This window comes from Narcine bancroftii, chromosome 2, assembly GCF_036971445.1.
Source record: "Narcine bancroftii isolate sNarBan1 chromosome 2, sNarBan1.hap1, whole genome shotgun sequence".
Lineage (NCBI taxonomy): Eukaryota > Metazoa > Chordata > Chondrichthyes > Torpediniformes > Narcinidae > Narcine > Narcine bancroftii.
The window spans coordinates 77,640,683-77,664,512 of record NC_091470.1 but is presented as its reverse complement, the minus strand read 5'-3'; the positions used below and the strand labels follow the sequence as shown (position 1 = coordinate 77,664,512).

The window sequence follows — 23,830 nt, the reverse complement described above, 5'->3', positions numbered from 1 at the left end:
ATTTGTGATCTCACAGAACCAAAATTGGAGGTTAGTTATAACAGAAAGCTGTAGGTCTTGCAAAGTATATGGGGTAGAGAAATAGGAAAAGGTTTATGTAACTTTAAAGGACATTGGTGAGTCTGAAATACCAAATACATTTTTGGTCTCTATGTTTAGTTAATAGAGATGTTGTTTAGTTCTCATTTTACAAATGAGAAGAGAAAATAATTGACCAATGAACTGGGAAAGCAGAATAAAATGGTAATGAACAATGGCAAAAAAAAGGAATCAAAAAGAATTCTCTCACTTGAGATAAAGTACTGGGTAAATTCATGGGCAATAAATCCCTTTGACCTGATAGCCTGCATTCTAAGAACATGAATAAAGTGGTTACAAAGACAGCAGAAACAATTCAAAATTTCCTGGATTCTGAAGAAATCTCAGAGGATTGAAAGATCAAATGTAATGTCACTCTTCCAGAAAGGAGGGAGAGAAACCAGGGAACGAGACAGCTTATCAGTAAAATGCTGAAATCTATTATTGGAGGTAATAGTTACACAAAAAGAAATGGTAAGACTATAAAACATTTAACGTGACTTCATAAAATGGAATATGCTTTTGACAAACTTTTTGTATTTCTTTCAGGGTATAACAAATGGGATGCATTAGGGGAACCAATACTAGAATATATATTTGGACTTACAGAAGACATTCAATAAGATGCCATATTAACGTCACTTGAGACAGAGATAATGAGGAATTTCTTCCCTCACAGGATTGCAATTCTAGGCATCAGAGCAACCATTCTCAATCTCTTCTTGGCTATGTGTCCCTTAGAATTCTGCTCAAAATTCATGGGTTCCCTTCCATGTGAAGCAGTCAAATTTAGTTGATTTCTTCCTTACTTCTCTCATTCTGACTACATAAAATAAACAATTTTTAAAAAGTGATTTCAGTCCATGATCCTCCCTTAAATGTGCTGTGGCCCCCAGAGGGGGGACTGTGTGGTCCCCATTAAGAAAGGCTGCACTAGAAGACTGTGGATTCAGTATCATTAAATGTATTTAAGTCTGAGATGAATTTTTAAACTATGGAAGAAGATTTTGAGGGAAAACTGAGATGGTGCCAAAAATCAGATTAGAAACCAAGTTATCAAATGGCAAAACAGACTCATGGGTATATGCGTTTAATCTTCCTCTCCCATGTATTTGTTGGTTTTTTCAAAATCATTAAAATGTGGTCTCCTTTTGTCTCAACTGTACATAAACTTAATCTATGGTTAATAGCAAGCTTTACTACAATTTTCAAGTCCTGATGATATCAATGATTTTGAGATTTGCATTCTTCAGGCCCTTTGATAACAAACTTTCCTCAGTTTTCCTTCAATGTAAAACAAAATCAGTACCTGTGCTGTTAGCAGAATTACAAGTGAAGCCTCTGCTCGCTCCTCTGTGATGTAGGTCTTTGGTTTTCCGGCCCAGAGGGCACCGTTTTCCAGATTCATCAACTTTACCTGCCTTTTGGTTAACCCAAGTGGTCTTACATGTCCAGAGGGCAGTCGCCAACAGGAGGTTTTAGTTAGTGATCTTTCTGGCATTGAGGCCAGTTGTGCATTGTTTGGAGACTTGCTGGCCAAGTCAGGCTCTGATATCATTTCAATCTGCTCGATGCTTTTGGAAACAGAGCCAACGGAAATGGATTGTGGAGAAATCGATCTTTGACTGGATGAGTGAGACCCTCTGCAGTTGGCTTGGGATGTTTGGTGTTTTAATACACTATCCAACGTGCGAACATAGCTGGAACTTTTGGTGGGCAGCTGATATGCAACTTTTGATATTTTATTCACGCACAAAGCAGCACGCCGTTTAATAAATTTCTCTTCATTTTCCAGGTATTCATCCAACTTGTCACTTGAGAAAACAGAACGATTTTTCATAGACCCCTCTAGTTTGGTATCTGATAAAGACCCCAAAGCACAAATCAGTTCATTTTTTAGTGTATCATCCAAACAAACTTTCATCAACCGAAGTATATTATTTAAATAGTTTCCTCATCTAATTGCAACTATTGTACGGTAAGTACTGCATATACATGTGTGATCATCAAATTTTGTGGGCCAATTTATGGTAAAATTTAGGGGGTTGACTATTACACACATACATTTTCAACCACAGTAAATACCTGCGTCATTCAGGAGTCGGGAGCTCGGATGGTTGGCCGACCAGGACCAAGTGGTAAGTCTGGATTTGAGGTGTCAGGAGCTCAGATAAGCAGCAGACAGCTGGGAACGGAAGTTAAGTCTGAGTTTAATGCTTTTGGAGCTCAGATGGGCCAACAGCCAGGGTCTAAGTGAGGATGTGGTCAGGGTGTCAGGAACTTGGATAGGAGTGTGGCTGGGGTACCAAGAGCTTGGATGGGCAGGCGACCGGGTCCTAGGGAAGTCTGTAGTTGGGGTGTCAGGAGCTTGGATGGGAGACCAACTGGGGCTTCAGGAACTTAGATGGACAGGGACCATGGCCTAGGTAAGAATCTGCGGTTGGGGCATCAGGAGCTTGGATTGTAGAGCTCAGATGGGAGGAGGGCGAGGGCACCAAGAGCTTGGATGGGAGAGCGTCCAGGGACTAGGCGAGTCCACGGTTGTGACGGTGGGAGCTCCAGAGAGTGGACAGACGAGGCCTGGGTGACTTTTGCATTGTATCACCTATTACACACATATATAGTATGCAATTCTCTAACAAGACTATTGCTGCATACGAGACAAAATAGCTCAGAGTCGAAGCTCAAAGAATGTATCAACAAAACATTTTTTTTTGGAATATTTTATTTTTGGTTTTATCAACAAACAAAACCAAATTATGATCACAGATAAGTAATTAAATGTGAACCATTAATACACATTCCAAATATGACCTCTATTCCCCCCTCAAACAAAACCCCTGATGAAGAAAAATGGTGAAAAAGGAAAAAAAGTCAAAGAAAGAAGGAAACAAGAGAAAGTAAAAAAGAAAAGAAAAAATGAAAAAGAAAAAGAGGAGCTATCTAGATCTGAAATCAAATTCAACAAAGAAGTGGGTCCAATTATTTTTATCTAAATTTCAATGAAAGGAAGAAAAATAGAGGGAAGAAAAATAAATAGAATGTATCTTATTTATTAAGTATTAAACCCTATTTTGTAAGTTAAATTTTCATTCCTGCAAAAACATATTGTATTTATTCCCTAAGTTGTAAGCAATTTTCTTTCCAGGAGAACACAACTATGCATTTCAGTATTCCAACTGGCTATTTCCAAGAGAAAATCAGACTTCCAGGTAACTGTAATACATTTCCTGGCCACTGTCAATGCAATTTTAAGAAACTGATTGATATTTGGACAGCGTCATTTTAGGTCTTATGTCTGTAATATTTTCTAAAAGAATCAATTCTGGACTTAGAGGCAATTGTTTTAAGAATCAATTCTGGACTTAGAGGCAATTGTTTTCCAATTATTTGATTAAATAAAGCTCTTAAGTTTTCCCAGAAGGGTTTCAATTTGGAACATGACCAGGTGGAATGTAAAAAAAAAGTACTAATTTCTCCCCTGCATCTAAAACATATCAGAAAAATTAGGATTTAATTTATTTATTTTTTGTGGGGTAAGGTATAACTGATGCAAAAAATTATATTGCACCAGTCTATACCTTACATTAATTCTGGTCATACAGTTGTAGCATAAGTTCAACCAGGTCTTATCATCAAGACTAATTTTCCAGTCTGATTCCCATCTTTGTTTTGATCTATGTAACTCCCGTTTAGGAGTACCCCATTGGATTAAAGAATACAAAACTGATATGAACTTCTTTGTGGTCCCCTTTCGAATTAGAATCTCCATTTCACTGCATTTTGGTAATGACACAGTTGGACCTAAACAAAACATGGTTGAGACAAACACACATAGTCTTTTTCCCCAGTGTAAGGGAATCTAAAGCCAGAGAACACAGATCAAGAGAGGAAAAAGATAAATATGGACCTGCGAGGCACCTCTTTCCACAAAGAGTGGTGGGTACATAGAACAAGTTGCCAGAGGAAACAGTAAAGACAGGGAATATAGATAGGCAAGTTAGAGGGATATGGTCTAAACGAAGGGAAATAGAACTGCCTTGGTTGGCACAGACAAGTGGGGCTGAATGGTCTGTTTCTGTACCGTTGAACTCCGTGACTCCTCAACAAGAAATTAAAGGCTAAAAAGCAAGCTGAGAAATTCATTTTTATTTCAGTTTGATTATAGAGGAGCAGATGTGAAGAAAAATAAAAGGGGTGAAAGGATGGGCAGTCAGTGCCTGAAGTCCCTTTAAAACAGAACTGGGAAGAACATATTCATATTGAAATGGCGCCGCTGCCGGAGCTGCTGTAAAGGCAGCAATGCCATTAGTGACGACTTGGTAGAGCAGAGGCACAATGCTGCTTTGAAGGGTTGTGCTGGCCTGTATTAATGCCAGCAGCTCAGTGCAGGTGTTAAACAGCCTGTTAAAGGAGCCCACAGTAATTGTAAACTAAAATCCTGCAACCATGGGTCTGTGCCCAAGATGGCGGCGCCTATGCTCAGTAGTGGATGCAGGGTTGCAGACTCTGGGGAGCAACTGTCTGGTGCAGGGCACCAGAAATGGGAAGAAAATCCCCCATTGAGGAGAAACAGAGGAGACAATCCTACAAGACAGTAACCACTGCAGTGTACCAGCAAGGGGCAGAGTGGCTGAGGGACTCACAAAGGCTGCAGGATACTTGTGGTTGATGGATCTGCATGGTCTGTGGGCTGCTGAAGATTGGCTCATAGGAACCAGTAATCGGAGGTAGGATTTGAGAGGGTGCTGATGGCAAGAAGGGCCTCCTGATCGTGTTGGGAGGTTTGAATATGGAACTTGAGTTGTCAATGAATTCACCAGGAGTCTGTGCAGCTCCAGAGGCTGCAGGAGTGCCAGAGGTCAATCCACAAACACTTAGTGACTCTGAAGGGAGCATCCTTTGCTTCTCTTTACACGTACTGTAAGGGGCGCAGGGCAACACTAATAGCAACTCTGTCTGCCCTATGGCAGGCAGAAGTCAATTTGCGCAATATTATATGTTCTGTACCTTTACATAAGAATAAAGAAATCTTGAAAATGTTCAAATGTATTGCCTGAATGGTAAAATAATGGAATGTACAGCCAATTCCTTTACCATCTAGGAACAGAAAAGGGATTGATTCAGCATCTGAAATGTACTCCACCTGGTTGCAAGCTGAAAGTTTTCTAACTGTCGAAGTCATTGAAGAGCACTTATTTGTTAACGTTGGAGAAAGTCAGCAGGTCAAACAGTGCCTTTATGAAGCAAAGGTGAAGATACAGAACCAATGTTTCGGGCTGGAGCCCTGAATTCTGTGTGTTTTAGCCCTATTTGTTAACTTACTTGCTTCAGTCTGCTTAGAAGTAGAAAACCCCGGCTGTTGCCCAAGTTTTTGCTTCCAGCCCTTCAACTTCGTAAAATCATTAGTTTTTCCTGTTCTTGAAACAAAGGAAACTTCTGCAGAATAATCATATGTTGTTAGAGGCCACATCCATTGTAACAAAGTTAGAGACCAAATCTACTGCAACAATTTCAAATCTTAAGACTGGACATCAGTAATAACTAATAAAATTGAAAGATAGGAGACAGAACAAAAAGTATTTTTGTACTACACCAAGTTTCCTTGCCTCCCATGCATTGAAGACATCAAAGAGGTGCTGCCTTGAGAAGATCCAACCTCATAAAGGATCCCTGTCACCCTGGTCACAACCTCCTTTATGCAGGAAGCACAGCAGCCACAGGGTTCAAGAACAGTTTCTTTCCGACAGCTATTAGACTCTTGAACCTCCCCTTGGTATGCTAATCATGGACTGTCAGCACTACTGCAAGTCACTTTTTTGCACTAAGATTACTGTGAATATTTATGTCGCCTTCAATATAATATGATGGGGTTTCTTTGTAAGTACTCATTCTGCTGCAACAAAAATTTCACACCTATGTACATCATAAAGTGTGTATGACAATAAACTCATTATAATTTTAATAATTTCAGGTGTTTGGTCCAAACTGAATAGCTAATTTAAGGAATGTATTAGGAGGGTCTTTTAAACCCTAACTGTTGCTCCATTTATAGTTAATCTTAACAGCTTAAAGTTGGCCAGATATGCCCAAAGGAAGATGTAATGTCTGATATTGGTGCTGGAAAACACTGAAAATTCTTCAATATGGAAGTAATTAGGTTCTAGGATTCTTTTTGTTGTTGTACTTGAGGCTTTTATGGAGGAAAACCAAATTGGGTATGACCCTCAGTTTGTTTTCAATCTCAACTCTAAATTAAAACTGTAATTAGAAATGTAAGCTTAATTTTCAAATCATTTCTATTTTAAAGGTTAGTCTACTGGATCATGGATCATATACGGTGACACATTTTTTTTCTTTAATCATTGATTTAAAGGAGATAACTTTGAATGAAAAGTGGCTTTTTGCTCACCAAAAGGATCCTGTACTTTTCTGGTTGGAGAAAGTTCTAAAGTGTCTCTCCGAGCAGGTCTATCAATTGATGCTGATGAGGGCGATATTACCACTCCTAAGTCCTTCAGGTTTATACTGCCTGTTGACATCAACATACTTGGCTTAACACCAGCTGTGGGAGAGAATACATGCTGTTAAAAAGTTTTTTTCAATGAAACATGCAACTAAGTTATGGCACACATAATAATGCTACAACTAGACGAATCAGCAAATTCATATTCATCAGAAAGCTTTACAAACAAAGATATTGGAACCTCAATACAACATCAAACATTCACCTCTTTCAAGCAAAGGATGCAAAATAACTCTGGAGTCTAAACGAGTAAAGTCCTCAAGAAGCTGCTCTTCCAATTGTTCAATTTTTTCTTCTTCACTTTCTTGAGAATCTGCTTTAAAAGAGAAAGGTACATCACACCTTTATAATCAATAAGTGTAATGATTAAGAGATAGGGGAAAAAAAAATCAACAAACAGAATGAACCCATCTCCAAATTTGAATAATCCAAAATTTCAATTGCAATGTATTCTCAAACAGATTATGATGTTATGTCTTTATTTTTAATTGACTTGAAGGGAGAACAGTAACATGGACCAAGGAAAATTTAAAATAAAGGAAATCTTCCCCTCTTCAACATAAAGTTGATGCACCAATCTGTCAAGTTTGTCCAGATGCAGAAACTTGAGTATTTAATTTGCTTAAGACTACATTGTATACCGGAGGTTCCATTGTGCATTCTTCCAGATTATTTTCAATTAGTTAGCTAACGATTTACACTTGGGTAACAAAATCCATAGGAGGCAGTGATCACAACATGACTGCATTCAATTTGAATTTTAACAAAGAAAAACTAAAATCAGATATTCTAGTAATTCAGTAAAGGGAATTACAGAGGGGAAATGGCCAAAGCGGATTAGAAAGGGACAGTGGTAGGGAAGACGGCAGAGGAGCAATGTATGGAGTTTCTGTAAAAAAAATGAGGAAGATGTAGGATAGATACATACCAAAAAAGAGGAAATATTCAAATTGAAAATCAAAACAACTGTGGCTGACAAGTGAAGTCAAAGTTAATGTAAAAGCAGAAGGGGGCATACAAGAAAGCAAAATGTAGAAAGAAGATAGAGGAATGGGAACCATAGAACATTACAGCACAAAAAAAGGCCTCGCTGCCCTTCTAATTCCTGCCCAACCATTTTTTTTGCCTAGTCCCACTGACCTTCACCCATTTCCTAATTCTCCCATCCACGTACCTGTCCAAATTTCTCTTAAATGTTAAAAATGAGCCTGCATTCACCACTTCAGCTGGAAGCCCTTTCCACACCCCCTCATGGTCTCCCTACACTTTTCCCCTTTCACTCTTAACCCGACCTCTGGTTTGTATCTCACCTGCACTTAGAGGAAAAAAAACTATCTACATTCACTCTTTCTATCCCCCTCATAATTTTAAATACTCCATCTAATCTCCCCTCATTCAGGGCGTGGCCAGGCAAAGAACTTAGATGTGTTTTGATCAAGCTCTCTGTGAAGAGTATCAAAAAAGACAGTTTAAAAATATAAAATTAAGAATTTTTACACTTAAAAAAAGGAAATAAATAAGTACTAAGAAACCAAGGCAGCAGAGAACAAAAATTGAGGAAATTTCTACTCAGCCAGGAACATCAAGCGAAAGCCCAAAAGGGAGCAATGTAAGAGTGGCTTCAGGACCGGCAGACTGGGGAGTCAGGACAAGAACTAAGTATTATCCTGGAGAAAATGGAAAACTTGAACAATCAATTTGCAGGTGTTGAAAATGTAATGAGAGACATGTCTGAAAGGATGACTGAAATTAAAGAAATAATTGAAGTTGTAATGGAAAGAATGAGCCAAGCAGAAGTAAACTTAGCAAAAACACAAGATAAGCTAAAAGTTTGTAAAAAGATGTGAAGAAATGGGAAACTGACAGACAAGGCCTGCTGGACAAGATTGACACATGGGGAGTTTTAGCAGATGAAATAATGTTTGAATTATAGGACTGAAAGAAAAAAAATGAAGGAAGTGATCCGGTGAACTTCTTTGAAATATGAATCCCACAAGTGCTGAGTGAAAACAAATTCAGAGAAAAATTATATATTGGAAGGGCTCACCAGACCTTTGGACCCAGGAGAGCCAGCAATCAGCAACCACAACCTGTCCTTGTAAGACTTTTGAATTACCAGAAACAGGATACAATTCTGGGAGCAGCATATGAATACTCTAAGAAAATAATGGCTGCCTGAAATTGACCATGAAAAAGTGCAATTTTTTCAAAAATTTAGTCCTATTTTGATTAAAAGGAGTTTGACGATGTATTCTGTGACTGAGGGTTGAAGTAGCAGAGGTAATAGGTGATATTTCAAGACTAAGAACGAGGTGGAAGATTTCCTGTGAGTTTATGAAAAGACTGTTTCCAATGGGAAGAATGTTTACAAAAGGACTAAGTTATTGCATTTATTGTTGAAAAGTAAATTTTACTGAGCTCTCCATGAACATTTCAATAAAGAGTGAAAACTTGGGAAAAGTAGTAACAATGTGGAGACTCCAGTCTCAGGGGGAGAATGGCACCCGAAGAAGAGTATTTATAAAAGATGATGGTAAGAGGAGGGGTCCTTCATTCTCGAAGGATTCTGTGAGTTTTTAAAAAATAAACGGGCTTTTGTGGTTGCCTGTTTAAGTCATTGCCAGAGCATGGACATTTTATGTGTTTTTTTTTAAAAGGGGAAAGATCACTATATTATTTAAACAATCAAAAATGTATTGTTAAACAATATTTGTTTAAAAAATCAATATGGATAGAATGCTTTAGCTAATTAGTCTTAATGTTAATGGGATAAATGGAGCGATGAAAAGGCAGCAGGTCTTGGCACACCTAAAAAAATTAAAGGAAGATATAGTCTTTCTACAAGCACATCTTACCAAATCGGAACATGCTAAATTAAAAAGAGGATGGGTGGGACAATTAACATAGTCTTCATTTGGCACAAAAGCAAGAGGAGTAGCAATTTTAATTAATAAAAATATACCAATAATAATAGAGACAGTGACTGACCAAGCAGGAGGATTTGTAATGGCACATTGTAAAATTTATGCAGAATCATGAACTTTTATGAATATCTCTGCACCAAATTATGATGATGAAGCCTTTATGAAGGATATCTTTTTAAAAACAGAGGAAAGATAAAATATACTGTTCAGACGAGATTTCAATTTCTGTCTAGATCTAGTATTGGATAAATCAACTGGAGCAGTTACAAAGGCAAAAACGACTCTATCATTTATGAAGGATTTAAATTTGATTGATATATGGAGGCAGGTTAACCCCATAGAAAGAGACAATTCATTCTCCTCAAGGGTACACGATTCACATACAAGGAATGATTTGTTTTTAATGTCTGCCCAGTTAAGAGTAGTGAAAACAAAATATTTAGAAAGACTTTTATCAGATTATTCGCCATTTTAAAAAAAATATTTTGTTTTTGCTTTTTTCTATAAATATACATATCAAAATTTTCCATTTTCAAAATATGTAGACATATACAAATAACCTTTTCTTACAAAACAACCCCTTCTCTCCCATCCCCTTTACAGAATATATCAGTACACCATCAGAGCTGACAGTTGGGTTTAAAAAAAATAAAGTTTTTATTGGGGAGGTCACATATTTTATAATCGTGGCACCTTTTTGTCATTATTATATTTATGCCCCCATATAGTCCAAATATGGTTGCCATATTTTATAAATACATCATATTTGTTATTTATATTATATGTGATATTCCCCCCCCACCTCCATATAGCTGCTCATCTCGGTCTTCTATCATGCTATCTGCATCAGGGAGTCAAATTTCCATGTAATCGCAATACATTTTTTAGCTACAGCTAAAACTATTTTAACAAATAAAATTTGGAATTTAGTTAGTTTATTACTTATTTCAATAAAATTGCCCAAAAGATAAAACTCCAGGTCATCGTTATCATTTTTAGTATTTCAGTAATATCCTGCCAGAAAGGTCTCACCTTCACACACGACCACTTAGCACATACAAATGTTCCTATTTCTATTCCACATCATAAACACATCTCTGATGTTTCTGATTTATGTAATTTCTGTGGTCTAATTGGTTTAGAAAATTATATTGTATTAATCCATATCTTGCATTTATAATTGACGTCATGCTATTCAAACACCATTCAGACCAGCATCTTTCCATTAGTGAATCCGACTCCCACCTCTCTCTCAATCTCTGTAAAACTGGTTTTGCACTGTCATTTTGGAGAGCAAACTACACTTTAGATATAAATTTAGGTGTATTCCCCAGAAAAATCATTTGTTCTACCTCACTAATTTCAGGTGGGGCCAAGTTTAGTCTCCACCTTTCTCTTGAGAACGATCTTAACTGGAGATAGCAAAAGAATGCCCCATTAGCTCCTCCATACTTATTTCCTGATTTTTCAAAAGACATAAGAGATCCTTCCATATCATCAACATTTTATCCCTTTGTCATACCAGGAATTCAATATTTTGTTACTCAGATTCATAGGCAATAGTATATTTTTACATAGTGGTGTCCTCAGTGATACACCTGCTTTTTTACTGATACATTCATTTATTTGCTATATTCTAATCATGTGTATTACGGTAGGATTATCCGTCATTTTTTTGTTATTAACTTAGTATTCCACTTATAAATAAAAACCTTCAGTATCTTCACTGTGACTGAATTCAGTTCCATTTGAATCCACATAGGGGGACTGTTTTCTTCAAAGAAAGATGATAGAATCTTGATTGCGCTGATAGATAATACTTCTTAAAATCTGGAAGTCTAAGTCCTCCCAATTTACAGTTTATGTTAACTTTTCCAGTGAAATTCTTGGTACTTTGTTATTCCATAGGAATTGTCTTATACAATTACAGAACAACTCCAATTATCCAAAATGGTCGTGGCTGGGGCCATTTTGGATAAACGTTTTTTTTCAGCGAACCAGTTATTTTTTAAAAACCAGCCCAGTAGCAACAGCAAATCACATGTAACAGTGTTTATACAACAACAAAGCATTAAAATAAAGTTTAATTCTTACCAAAAAGATGCTGCCACTGCCAATCACCAACACTTCCCCACCAAAGCCCCACTCCTGCCCAGGAGCTTGAGGTCCACTGCTTTCGGTGCCGGGAGCCCAAGGTCCACTGCGCTACTGCTGAGAGCCCAGGGTCTACTACTGCCGCCACCGGGAGCACGAGATCCCCAGTCAGTTTGGCTCCGAAAAATTTTTGGATAAATGAGCATTTCAGATATCCTCATTAATCCACTTTTTAAAAAAAATTTCAGATAACTGAAAATTTTGGATAATCGGAGTTATACTGTATGCAATAATTTAAAGAAATTTTTAGTTAGTACAATAAGCAATGATTGAAAGAAATACTGTAGTCTTGGCATTACCTTCATTTTTATACAATTTAACTTTCCTTTTATGTAATTGGCAGATCTTTCCATTTACATAAATCATTTTATATTTTTACTAATAGGAGTATAATAAAGCAAATATGAATTCTACAAATTATTATGTCATTATTCCTAAGTATTTAATTCCATCTAAATGCTCACAAGAGAGCTCAGTAAAAGAAAAAAAATCTGGGAAAAGTAGTAGCAAGGTGGGTCTAAGTGGGACAATGATGCATAGTTTTAAAGAAGAAAATGGATAGAATATTAAAATTCATTAGTTTTAATGTTAATGGAATTAATGGGTGAAGAGAAAACAGGTCTTGGCATACCTAAAAAAATTAAAGGCTTATATAGTCTTTTTACAATAAACACATCTTAGCAAATTAAAAAGAGAATGGGTGGGACAGTAATATCGTCTTTATTTGGATCAAAAGCAAGAGGTGTAGTGATTTTAATTAATAAAAATATACCAATAATAATAGAAGAGACATTAACTGATCAAGCTGGAAGATTTGTAATGGCACACTACAAAATTTGTGCAGAATCATGAACATTCATCAACCTTTAAGCCCCAAGTTATGACGATTAAGTCTTTATGAAGGATATTTTTTAAAAACCGCAGGGGGAAGAAAAAATTATTGATTGGAGATTTCAATTTTTGTTTAGATCCAATATTGGACAAATCAGCAAGAACAATAACAAGGGCAAAAGCTGAAAAAAATTACAATTTATTAAGGAATTATGGAGGCGGCTCAACCTCTCAGAAAGAGACTATTTGTTCTACTCAAGGGTACATGATTCAGATATAAGAATTGACTTATTTTTAATGTCTGGCCAGTAACAAAATTAATTGGCTAAAAAGTCTTGTCAAATACTCAATTTTATCAGACCACTCACCATTGATGTTAACTATTACGATATTAGAAAGTATGAATACATGGTGTCTTAATGCTACATTATTAAAGAGGAAGGATTTTTGTGAATTATTAAGAGACAGATAGAAATATTTTGTGAAAACAACCTTTCTTCCACTAACAAGTTTTATAATAACGCTTATTTGAGGGGACAAATTATCTCTTATCCTAAAAATAATGAGAGAGAATATGCGAGAGATTTCAAAAATCTAGAAGGATACAATTAAATCGGAAAAATATATCAGGAACGCAAGAAAAATATTAGAGAACAAAAAGTTATAATACCCAACAAACATATAGAACAGAAAAAAATGATATTAAAAACTAAACAAAAAATGTTATGAACTCGGAGAACAGGCACACAATGTGATATCCTGGCAGGTTAAAGCTGAGGGGTCATCTAGAATAATAAATGCAATAGAAACAGAAGCTGATACTGTAACATACAAATCAAAAAGAAATAAATGTTAAGACAATATTATATGAAAGTATATAAATCAGAATTATTAGTTGATGAAGATGAGATGTTGAACTTCTTAAACTAGAAGAAGGAACAAAAGATGATTTAGACGCACCTTTTACAAGGGAAGAAAGAGAGAAAGTTCTGGGTACTTTTCAAGCTAATAAGTCCCCAAAGGAAGATGGGTTCCTTCCTGAGCTCTATAGACAATTTAAAGATATGTTGATGCCTCTTTTGATGGATGTGTTAGACCAGGCAGTGGAGTCCCAAACCCTCCTGGAGACTTTTTTAACTGCTATAATTACAGTGCTACTGCAGAAAGGTAGAGACCCATTAAAAACCTCAACATACAGACCAATATCACTTCTGAATGCAGACTATAAAATTATAGCAAAGGCACTAGCCAATAGACTGAGTGAGTATTTACCAAAATTAATAGAGCCAGATCAGGTGGGATTTGTTAAAGGGAGACATTCTATAAATAGTCTAGGTCGAGTATTCAATTTAATACATATGGCAAAATCAAGGTTGAATCCAAACATAACTATTTCTTTAGATGCAGAAAAGGCATCCGACTGATTAGATAGGTTGAAAAACTTTGGTACAAATTGAAAATTTATAAATTGGATAAAAATTTGTTGTCATAAGTCACAAGCTAAAATTATAACTAATAACCAAATGTCATCTATTTTTCCGTTGAGTAGACAGCGGTGTCCCCTATAATCAGCATTATACATCCCAGCTATTGAACCCCTGGTAGAGATTATAAGGAGAGATCCGGATATTAAGGGCTTCACAGTTGGACAGGAAGAACATAAAATTAGTTTATTTGCTGATGATGTTATTATAAATGTCTGACCCGGCTGAATCGCTGATAAGACTTCAAACATTATTTGAAAAATATGGAAGAATATCAGTATATAAAATAAATATAGGTAAAAGTGAGATAATGCCATTGTAGAATTTGATTATGAAAAATCTCAAAAAATTAGTAGATTAAAATGAAAGATAGAATAAATTTAGGAATAATCACATAATAATTTACAGAACTTATATACTCCTCTTTTAGAAAAATATTTACAGAAATGGAAAGACCTGCCAATTACTTTTGTGGGAAGACTAAATTGTATTAAAATGAAGGTGATGCTAGGATTACAGTGTCATTTTCAATCATTGCCCATTGTACCACCTAAAAACTTTAAATTATTAAATAATTCCTATGGAATGACAAAGTGCCAAGAATTTCATTGGAAAAGCTAACATGGGACTATAAATTGGGAAGACTTAGACTTCCAGATTTTCAGAAGTATTATCTATCAGCACAAGCAAGTTTTTTAACATTCTTCTTTGAAGAAGACAATCCCCTTTCCTGGATCCGAATGGGATTGAATTCAATAAGAGGACACAGCAGAGAACTTTATTTACAAATGGAATGTTAAGTTAATAACCAAAAAGACAGATCACCCGATATTAATACATATGATTAGAATATGGTAAGAAATAAATGAGTGTATTGGAAAAATAGTAGGTATATAATTAAGAACATCATTATGTAAAAATGTTTTTTTGGAGGGAAAAAAAGCAGAGATATCTTTAAGAACCCCATTATGTAAAAATGTGTTGCTGCCTATGCATCTGGGTAACAAAATAATGAATTAACGGTATGGTAAAAGAACAAGATATATTGATGATTTGGGCAATTTCATTGAAATAAATATAGAGTAGCTAATGGGACTTTCTTTTGTTTTCTCCAGCTAAGATCGTTCCTAAGAGAAAGATGGGCCAATTTTGGCCCAACCTGAAATTAGTGAAATGGAATGAACGATTTGGCTGGGGAATTCCTAAATTTCTAACCAAAATGTATTATGCTCTCCAGAATTAAAGTGCAAAACCAGATTTATAGAGATCAAGAAAGAGATACCATAATGGAAAGATGTTGGTCTGATTGGTGTCTGCATAGCATGTCATTAATTATAAATGCAAGATACAGATTAGTACAACAAAATTTCCTACACCAATTATACCTTACACCATAGAAGTTGCATAAATCAAAATCTGAAATATAAGAGATGTATTTCAGGAGTGGGACAGAATAGGAATGTTCTTAACTGCCATGTGGTCGTGTGTGAGGGTGAGACCTTTCTGGCAGGATATTACTGAACTACTAACAAGAAAAACGGGTGGCCTTTGTGGATGACCTGGAGTTTTATCTTTTGGGCAACTTCATTGAAATAAGTAATAACCCGTAGCGGGGTGTGCACGAGCGCAGCGAAAAGAACTGAGATAGCAGGCTGTGAGCTCATGAAGCTCAACTGGCTTACTTTGAAGTTCACACTACAGCCTTTAAGGCTGTCCAGAGCCTGTCCCTTGTGTACGCTGACATAAGCGCGTGCGCGTACTTCCGGTCTATACCAGAAGGACCCGCAATGCCATCTTTGCCACGGCTTCCCTGCTGACCACACGACAAGTGGGGCCGCTTTACCGCTGCAATTATGGGCGCCAGCGCGCAGCCCCCCCCTCCCAAAGAACTGGGTGTCGTGAGTGAGATCTCTGCTTAGGTGGCTGACCTCTACATACTGGTGGTGGGAGCTTTACCGGCTCTGACAAGTCCAAGTGTGCTGGTTTGAGGCGACCCAGGGTGAAAAGTTCCTCTATCCCCAATGTCCAGTGTGAAAGTAGATGCATTTCTCCGGAGCACTTTGTAGGGTCCCTCATAGGAACGCTGAAGGGGTGGTCCACCCCTGCAAACAAACACATAGACACAGGTTTCGAAGCCTGCAGGGAACTCGGGGTGGGGGATTGGCAAAAGGTTGGCAGTGTTGTGATGGTGGTGGAGGTGTGAGTGATCGCAATTTGTCTCTCAGTCTTTCCAGTACAATGGTGATATCAGAATCTTGGCCTGGCGGTGAAGGGAGGAATTGGCTCAGGACTGCAAGGGGTTTGCCATAGACCAACTCTGCTGAGGAGATCTCGAGTCATCGTTTGATACTGTGTGGATACCGAAGAGGACCCTTGGCAGTTCGTCCATCCAGTTAGGTCTCTCAAGCCTCGTCAACAGTGTTAACTTAAGGTGGCAATGAAAACCCTCGACTACTCCACTGGACTGGGGGTAGGCAGTGGTGCAGAGTAGGTGGGTGTCCAGGAGTTTGAAGAATTCGTTCCAAAGATCAGAGATGAATTGGGCACCCCTGCCAGTAGTTAAGTGTGCTGAGACTCTAAAACAGGAGACCCAGGCGGAGAGGAAAGCTCTGGCACAAGTGTCATTGGTGACATTTGGGATAGGGAAGACCTCCAGCCATCAGGTGAATCTGTCCACTAACAGAAACAGGTAGCACGACCCTTGGGAGACTAGCAAGGGTCCCACTATGTTGAGATGGACATGCCGGAACCTGTGAGTCTGTGTGTCGAAATGTTGTAGGTGGGGCTTTGGTATGCCGCTGAATCTTTGCAGTTTGGCAGTGCATGCAAGTTTTTGCACATTTACTAAATTGTTCCCACAACCCATGCCAGATGAAATGGTAGGATATCATCTGTACCGTCATTCAAATGGAAGGATGGGAAAGGCTGTCCTGAAACTGTGGGTCTCCAGATTGTCTTGTTGGGCTTAAGCCAGGTCATGAACATCCAGCCTGGAGAGTGCATTGGTGACAACATTCGTTTTGCCCGATAGGTGACTGATGGAGGTAGTGAATTCTGAGACGCAAGTGCCACTGCTGGTGGACAGACCACTGGTCAGAGGATTTGGAGAATCCAAATGCCAACGGCTTGTGGTTTGTGTAGACTGTGAAAGGTTTCCCCTCCAAGAAGTAGCGGAAATAGTGAACAGTAAGGTAGGGGGCTAACAGCACTCTGTCGAACACACTATACTTCAGTTCAGGCACTCATATGAAATGGCTGAAAAAGGCAAGGGGCTTCCAGGTGTTGTCCACAAACTGTTCCAGGACACCATCCACTGCTGTATTGAATGTCTCAACAATGAGGGTTGTGGACACATCCATGTGTGGATGGACGAACATTGATGTGGCAGCCAGGGTCTCCTTGGCTTTCTGGAAAGGGGCCTGCACCTCGGGATGTGCTCCTTCAAAGTCTTGCTCACTACCACGATATTGTCCAGGTAGATGAAGAGGAAAGGCAAGTCTCTGCTGACTGCATCCATGAGGTGCTGGAAGGTTTGGGCTGCATTTTTCAGGCTGAACAGCATACAAAGAAACACAAAAAGGCCGAAAGGGGTGATGAGAGCACTCTTTTGGACATCATCTGGGTGAATGAGGATTTGGTGGTATCCCCAGATCAGGTCAACCTAAGATGTGTACGCCATGGAGGTTCTGCCAAGTCTTGGATGTGGGGAATCAGCTAGTGGTCTGGCATCATCGCATTGTTGAGGCATCTATAGTTCCGCAAAGTCTTCAGCTGCCTTTGGACTTGGGCACCTAGTGGAGGGAAGAGGGCCATGGATTGTCGGACTGGCAGGCTATACCGAGTTCCTCCATGCACTTAAGCTTTTCCTTGACAAGGTGCCAAGCTTGGGAATGTACGGGCAGGCCTGTAGTTGTGATGTGGCTTCTCCATGGATGCAGTGTGAGTGACCAATTGAAAGTGGTCTCACTGAAACATACAGGGATGCTCCTCTTGCAAAAGGTTTGAATAGCTATGTTTTTGGATGCGCACAGGGTGGTTCCATGAAGTTTCAAGCGATGTCGGGGGAATGATGCTCATCTCTGCATCGGTGTTCATGAGGAATCTGCTGCCCAAAATCCTGTCCCAGAAGTCGAGGAGGCTGTTCAGTTGGCCAGCCGCCATGGCCACTAACAGTGGCTGGCCCTATTGATTCCTTGAAATGAGCACAGCTGGCGGCACCTGCATGCTCTTGATGATAGAAGCACCATTTTAGGTCAGCTTTTTCAGTTCATGGGCAGGGAGTTCCTGCTCACAAGTTGGACTGGCCTTGGACATTGGCTTGGGCGATGACCTTGTAACGTGGCTGACTGTACCTGCAAGCTCACGTTTGGAGTAGAGGACGTCTGGGTTGCTGAAATCCGCGTCAGTCAGTAGCAGCCTAACGTTTTCGGGCTTTGCTTGAGGAACACCTGCTCGAACGTGAGACAGGGCTGAGTCTCTCTGCCAAGGCGCACATCTCATCCATGAGGGCAGATTGCATCCTGTCACCTAGGCCATCCAAGTGAAGGAGCATGGCAGCACCTTTGCGTCGTGATAGCCCATCAGTGCTAATGAGGGCGTTCTTTACAGCCATGTATTTACCTTCCTGGATGATGTCATCAACTCCTGAAGCAGCTTCTTGGTCTAGCAAGCTGACGTCGTAGAAGAATTTTGTCGATTCTGAAATAATCTGCTTGATCTGGAACTGGGCCTCCCCTTGGCCCACGCATGACAAGCTGGACCGGATCACTGCTGTAAATATGTGCATCGTCACAGACCTAACTAAATTCCAAATTTTATTTGTTAAAATAACCTTAGCAGTAGCTGAGAAATGTATTGCAATTACATGGAAATCCAAATCCCCTCAATATATATCACGATGGACTGCTGAGAAGAATAATTGCTTACCTATGAAAAAAAGTTATATATAACAAAGAATACGACATATTTATCAAGATATGGCAGCCATATTTGAATATAGGGGTCCAATTATAACCAATATAATAATATACTGCTATAGTATAAATGAAAGTGACTTCCACATATACAATTTTTATGGTCAACGTAAATGTGAGGCAAGGCAGGGGGGGGGGGGGAAAGAAAGGTTGTTTTGTTTTTGTAGTTTTTTTTTACATTCATATATTATATATTTTACACATTCACACACAATATATATAAATAAATAAAATCTCTCCTCGTCCTTCAACGCTCCAGGGAATAAGGTCTTAACCTTTCCCTGTAGCTCAGTTCCTGAAATCCAGGCAACGTCCTAGTAAATCTTCTCTGCACTTTTTCTATCTTACTGATATATTTCCTCAAGTTAACCAAAACTACACACAATAGTCTTCAATGCCATATACAACTTTAACATCCCAACTCCTGCATGCAAAACTTTGATTTATGAAGGTCCAAATGCCAAAAGCTCTCTTTCCATCCCTATCCACCTGTGACAGCATCTTCAGGAAATTCTGTATTTATATTCCATGATCCCTCTGTTCTACCGCACTCCTCAGAGTCCTTCCATTTATTGTGTACCGTATACACATATAATGTACTATAAGTGTTTTTTTTTTATACAGACCACATTACCCACTGCGTGTTATATGCATGGGCAGTGTATACAAGAATTTTTTACATGTTGAATAGAAGTGAACTTAATTGACCAGCCACTGGTTCTAATTTAAAAAAAATCACTTAAATTTAAAATAACCATATAATATCTTAAATAATAAGTTAAAAAGCTGAACAAACATGTATAACTAAAAATACACAAATTAACATTCAAACCACTGTACAGTCTTGGAGGGTTGGAAGTAACCACTCATACACAGACAGCAACAATTACTGAACAGACAGTGACGGTTACCACACATCTGAATGTTAGTCTTCATCATTATCTATAACCCCTTTGAATCCTTCAAAGTCGGATTGTTCACTCTTCATTAAAATACTTTAGGACAGCCTGCAAGCATTCTTCCGTTACTGTGGTCGATACTATCGCTATCACTGGTTTTGTCATCAGTGTGGAATCACCATCATTATATACTCTGCCGGCTTTTCTGAATCCACAGCAGATTGTTTCTGGTGCAATCTTATCCCATGCTCTGGCAACCTATTTGCAAACTTCAGTACAGGTTGCTCTTTTCAGCCATCCGACTGTGGTGAATTCATGAGTGCTGTTCTGCATCCATTCCTCCCATTCTGATCTGATGAATGTCTTGAATGGATGATTAACAGAAATATCAAGTGGCTGCAGTTTACATGTAAACCCACCCAGAATTACTGAATTGTGGGCGCCAACAGAATTTATAATCTTTTGTGCTGAATGGTCTTTGTGAGCTGCCAAGGAATCAAATGCAGTATGAAAATAAACTGCCTGGTCTAGGCCTGTAACACAGTTTCATTACATTGGAGTCCATCCAACCTTTCTTTGTTACAGTGCACAATCACAGTATTGGGCATTTTTTCTCACAGCAAAAAGTTACTCTTTTAAATGTGATCATTGGCTTCCTTTTAGCACCACTTTCAATGCAGCCAAGGACTACAGTAAAGCACGACTTTTCATGGTAATGGTGGTGACCAGGCTTTGTTCAAGAAGCAGCCACAGTTCTTGTGGTAGAGATGTCAAAGGCCACTGGGACTTTATCCATGTTAATGACATCCGCAGTTGTGACTAAGTTTGAATATTTAATTGGCGACGAATTTGCTAAATTCAATGGGTTTTCTTTGTTCCCAATCTTCCGTAATTCACTGACCTATAGTTGTTCTGGTTCGTACCGACAATCTGTTTCGCTTCATAAACTTTGATATCCAGGGGAACCCTGCCTTGAAATCCAGGATGGCTCTTTTATGTGCCAATAAATCTTACTTTCATCTGAATGGCGACTGTAAATACAGCCTGATTTTGATCTCTATATCTCAGAATCCATTCCTTCAAGTCTGACTCAAATTGGAGCTATTTAGTTTTCGGGCCACGACATGCATGTTTTTGTGGATTCATCATCTCAAGCGCATATTTCTCTTTTGTCCATTCATGAATGGATGATTTCCCAAACTCAAATTCAATTGCTGCCACTCTGTTGCCAATTTCTTCTGCTCTGGTAACAACTTTCAGTTTGAAATTAGCGGTGCAAGATTTGCGTTTGACTCCTCGCATTGTGAAAACAACCGGATCTCTAGATCTCAAGGTAGCAGTAAATGCAAGGGCCTTTTATACTGATTAGCTAAATCGAATACAGGTGATAGCTATATCGGCTGATAATGTTATCTGTGCATGAAAGAATGAACACAATTTAAAGCTAGTGTGGGAATGTACCGGTAATAGCGGCAATGAAAGAACGTGCATAATTTATAGCTACAGTGGGAATGTAATAGTGCCCATGAAAGAATGAACACAATTTAAAGTGAGCATGGAAAATGGCTACATACAAAATGCCAAAATTTTGATCTTGGGAATATCTCTTTCGCCTGAGTGACATGGTATTCTGAGAAACAGGATGCTCAAGCTAGAGCCCTGTGCCTTATCAATGTTAACTGCACAGATCTATCCCCTAAGGGAGGAGATTAACAAGATATGAAGCCAGTCTTCAATCTATTTAATTGATTTCTCTCTCAAACTTGTTAATGTGTTGCAGGAGGATATCATCCATATCTTTGGCTTGGCTTCGCGGACGAAGATTTATGGAGGGGGTAAAAAGTCCACGTCAGCTGCAGGCTCGTTTGTGGCTGACCAGTCCGATGCGGGACAGGCAGACACGATTGCAGCGGTTGCAAGGGAAAATTGGTTGGTTGGGGTTGGGTGTTGGGTTTTTCCTCCTTTGCCTTTTGTCAGTGAGGTGGGCTCTGCGGTCTTCTTCAAAGGAGGCTGCTGCCCGCCAAACTGTGAGGCGCCAAGATGCACGGTTTGAGGCGTTATCAGCCCACTGGCGGTGGTCAATGTGGCAGGCACCAAGAGATTTCTTTAGGCAGTCCTTGTACCTTTTCTTTGGTGCACCTCTGTCACGGTGGCCAGTGGAGAGCTCGCCATATAATACGATCTTGGGAAGGCGATGGTCCTCCATTCTGGAGACGTGACCCATCCAGCGCAGCTGGATCTTCAGCAGCGTGGACTCGATGCTGTCGACCTCTGCCATCTCGAGTACCTCGACGTTAGGGGTGTGAGCGCTCCAATGGATGTTGAGGATGGAGCGGAGACAACGCTGGTGGAAGCGTTCTAGGAGCCGTAGGTGGTGCCGGTAGAGGACCCATGATTCGGAGCCGAACAGGAGTGTGGGTATGACAACGGCTCTGTATACGCTTATCTTTGTGAGGTTTTTCATCCATATAATGGCCGATTAATACCTCTGGTGGAAGTTGAATGGGTGTAAATAGCGGATGATTAACTGTGGCAGTCACTAGGTCAATGGTAATGTGTTTTGTCTCATGTCCCAATTAACTGTAAATTGCTTTTGTCAGTCGGAATTTAGAATACCACATCCGTGTGGTATTTGCATGTGCACCCTATATGAAAATATTTATAAACAATTTCTGATTTTCTGCATGTTATTTGCATGTGCACATTACTTGAGTAAAAATATATTCTTCCTTGTTTTGTCCTTCCGAAATGCAACTCCTCACACTTGTCTGAATTAAATTCCATCTGCCATTTTTCACCCCATTTTTCCAGCTGGCCCATATCCCTCTGCAAGCTTTGAAAACCTTCATCGCTGTCCACAACACCTTCAATCTTAGTCATTTGCAAATTTGCTGATGCAATTACTACATTACCTTCCAGATCGATAATATGGTAAACAATATTGGTCCCAGCACTGATCCTTGAGACACACCACAGGCCTCCAGTCTGAGAAACAATCATCTACCACTACTCTCTAGTCCAGTCATTGTTTTTTTTTAATTTTTATTTTTCACACTATGAACCATATTAATCAAAATACACACAAACATTTCCTTCTTGAATATACACAGTGGCAATTTCTCCCCTTTTTTTCCCCCTCCCTTCCCTCTCTCCTTCCACCCCCCTCCAAACCCATTAAACGTTCAACATATACAATACAATAAACCCATTAAACAATGTCATCACACAATGAAAATAAACAAGAAAATTGTGTCATCTACTTTTACACAATGGATCAGGTCATTTTGTCTTCTTCTCATTCTATCATTTTAGGGGGTGGAGGTCCGTGGTAGGCCCTCTCTGTTGTGTTCCATGTACGGTTCCCAAATTTGTTCAAATAATGTGACTTTATTTTTTAAATCATGTTATTTTTTCCAATGGAATACATTTATTTATTTCCATGTACCATTGCTGTACTCTCAGGCTCTCTTCCGATTTCCAAGTTGACATTATACATTTTTTTTTGCTACAGCAAGGCTATCATAATAAATCTTTTTTGCGCTTCATCCAGTTTGAGGCCTAATTCCTTACTTCTTATATTACTTAGAAGATCTCTGGACTTTCTGGTATGTTGCTTTTTGTGATTTTATTTAATACCTCATTTAGATCTTCCCAAAACTTTTTCACTTTCTCACATGCCCAAATTGAATGTACTGTTGTTCCCATTTCCTTCTTACAGCGAAAACATTTATCTGATACTGTTGGATCCCATTTATTTAACTTTTAGGGCATGATATATAACCTGTATAACCAATTATACTGTATCATGAGTAACCTTGTGTTTACCAGAGCATAACTTTTCCTATGTTTCATTTTTTATCTTTATGTTTAAGTTATTTTCCTACTTTTGTTTGGGTTTATAGCTTATTTCATCATTTTCCTTATCTTGCAGCTTGATGTACATGTTCGTTATAAATCTTTT

The 23,830-nt window shown here is 38.7% G+C and overlaps 1 protein-coding gene across 6 annotated transcripts in view; it reads right to left on the bottom strand.

The window, feature by feature from the left end:
* mgaa (MAX dimerization protein MGA a) overlaps positions 1-23,830 on the bottom strand; it is a 123,591-nt gene that overhangs the window by 56,374 nt on the left and 43,387 nt on the right. For 5 of the 6 annotated variants that reach the window (XM_069917167.1, XM_069917166.1, XM_069917170.1 and 2 more), the window contains exons 5-8: positions 6,810-6,920; positions 6,491-6,643; positions 5,404-5,517; positions 1,388-1,938 (exon numbers count right to left, since the gene is read on the bottom strand). In XM_069917167.1, coding sequence (XP_069773268.1) covers positions 1,388-1,938; positions 5,404-5,517; positions 6,491-6,643; positions 6,810-6,920 — 929 coding nt within the window. The remainder of the gene's footprint in view (positions 1-1,387; positions 1,939-5,403; positions 5,518-6,490; positions 6,644-6,809; positions 6,921-23,830) is intronic. The other variant, XM_069917169.1, reaches the window with a different exon arrangement.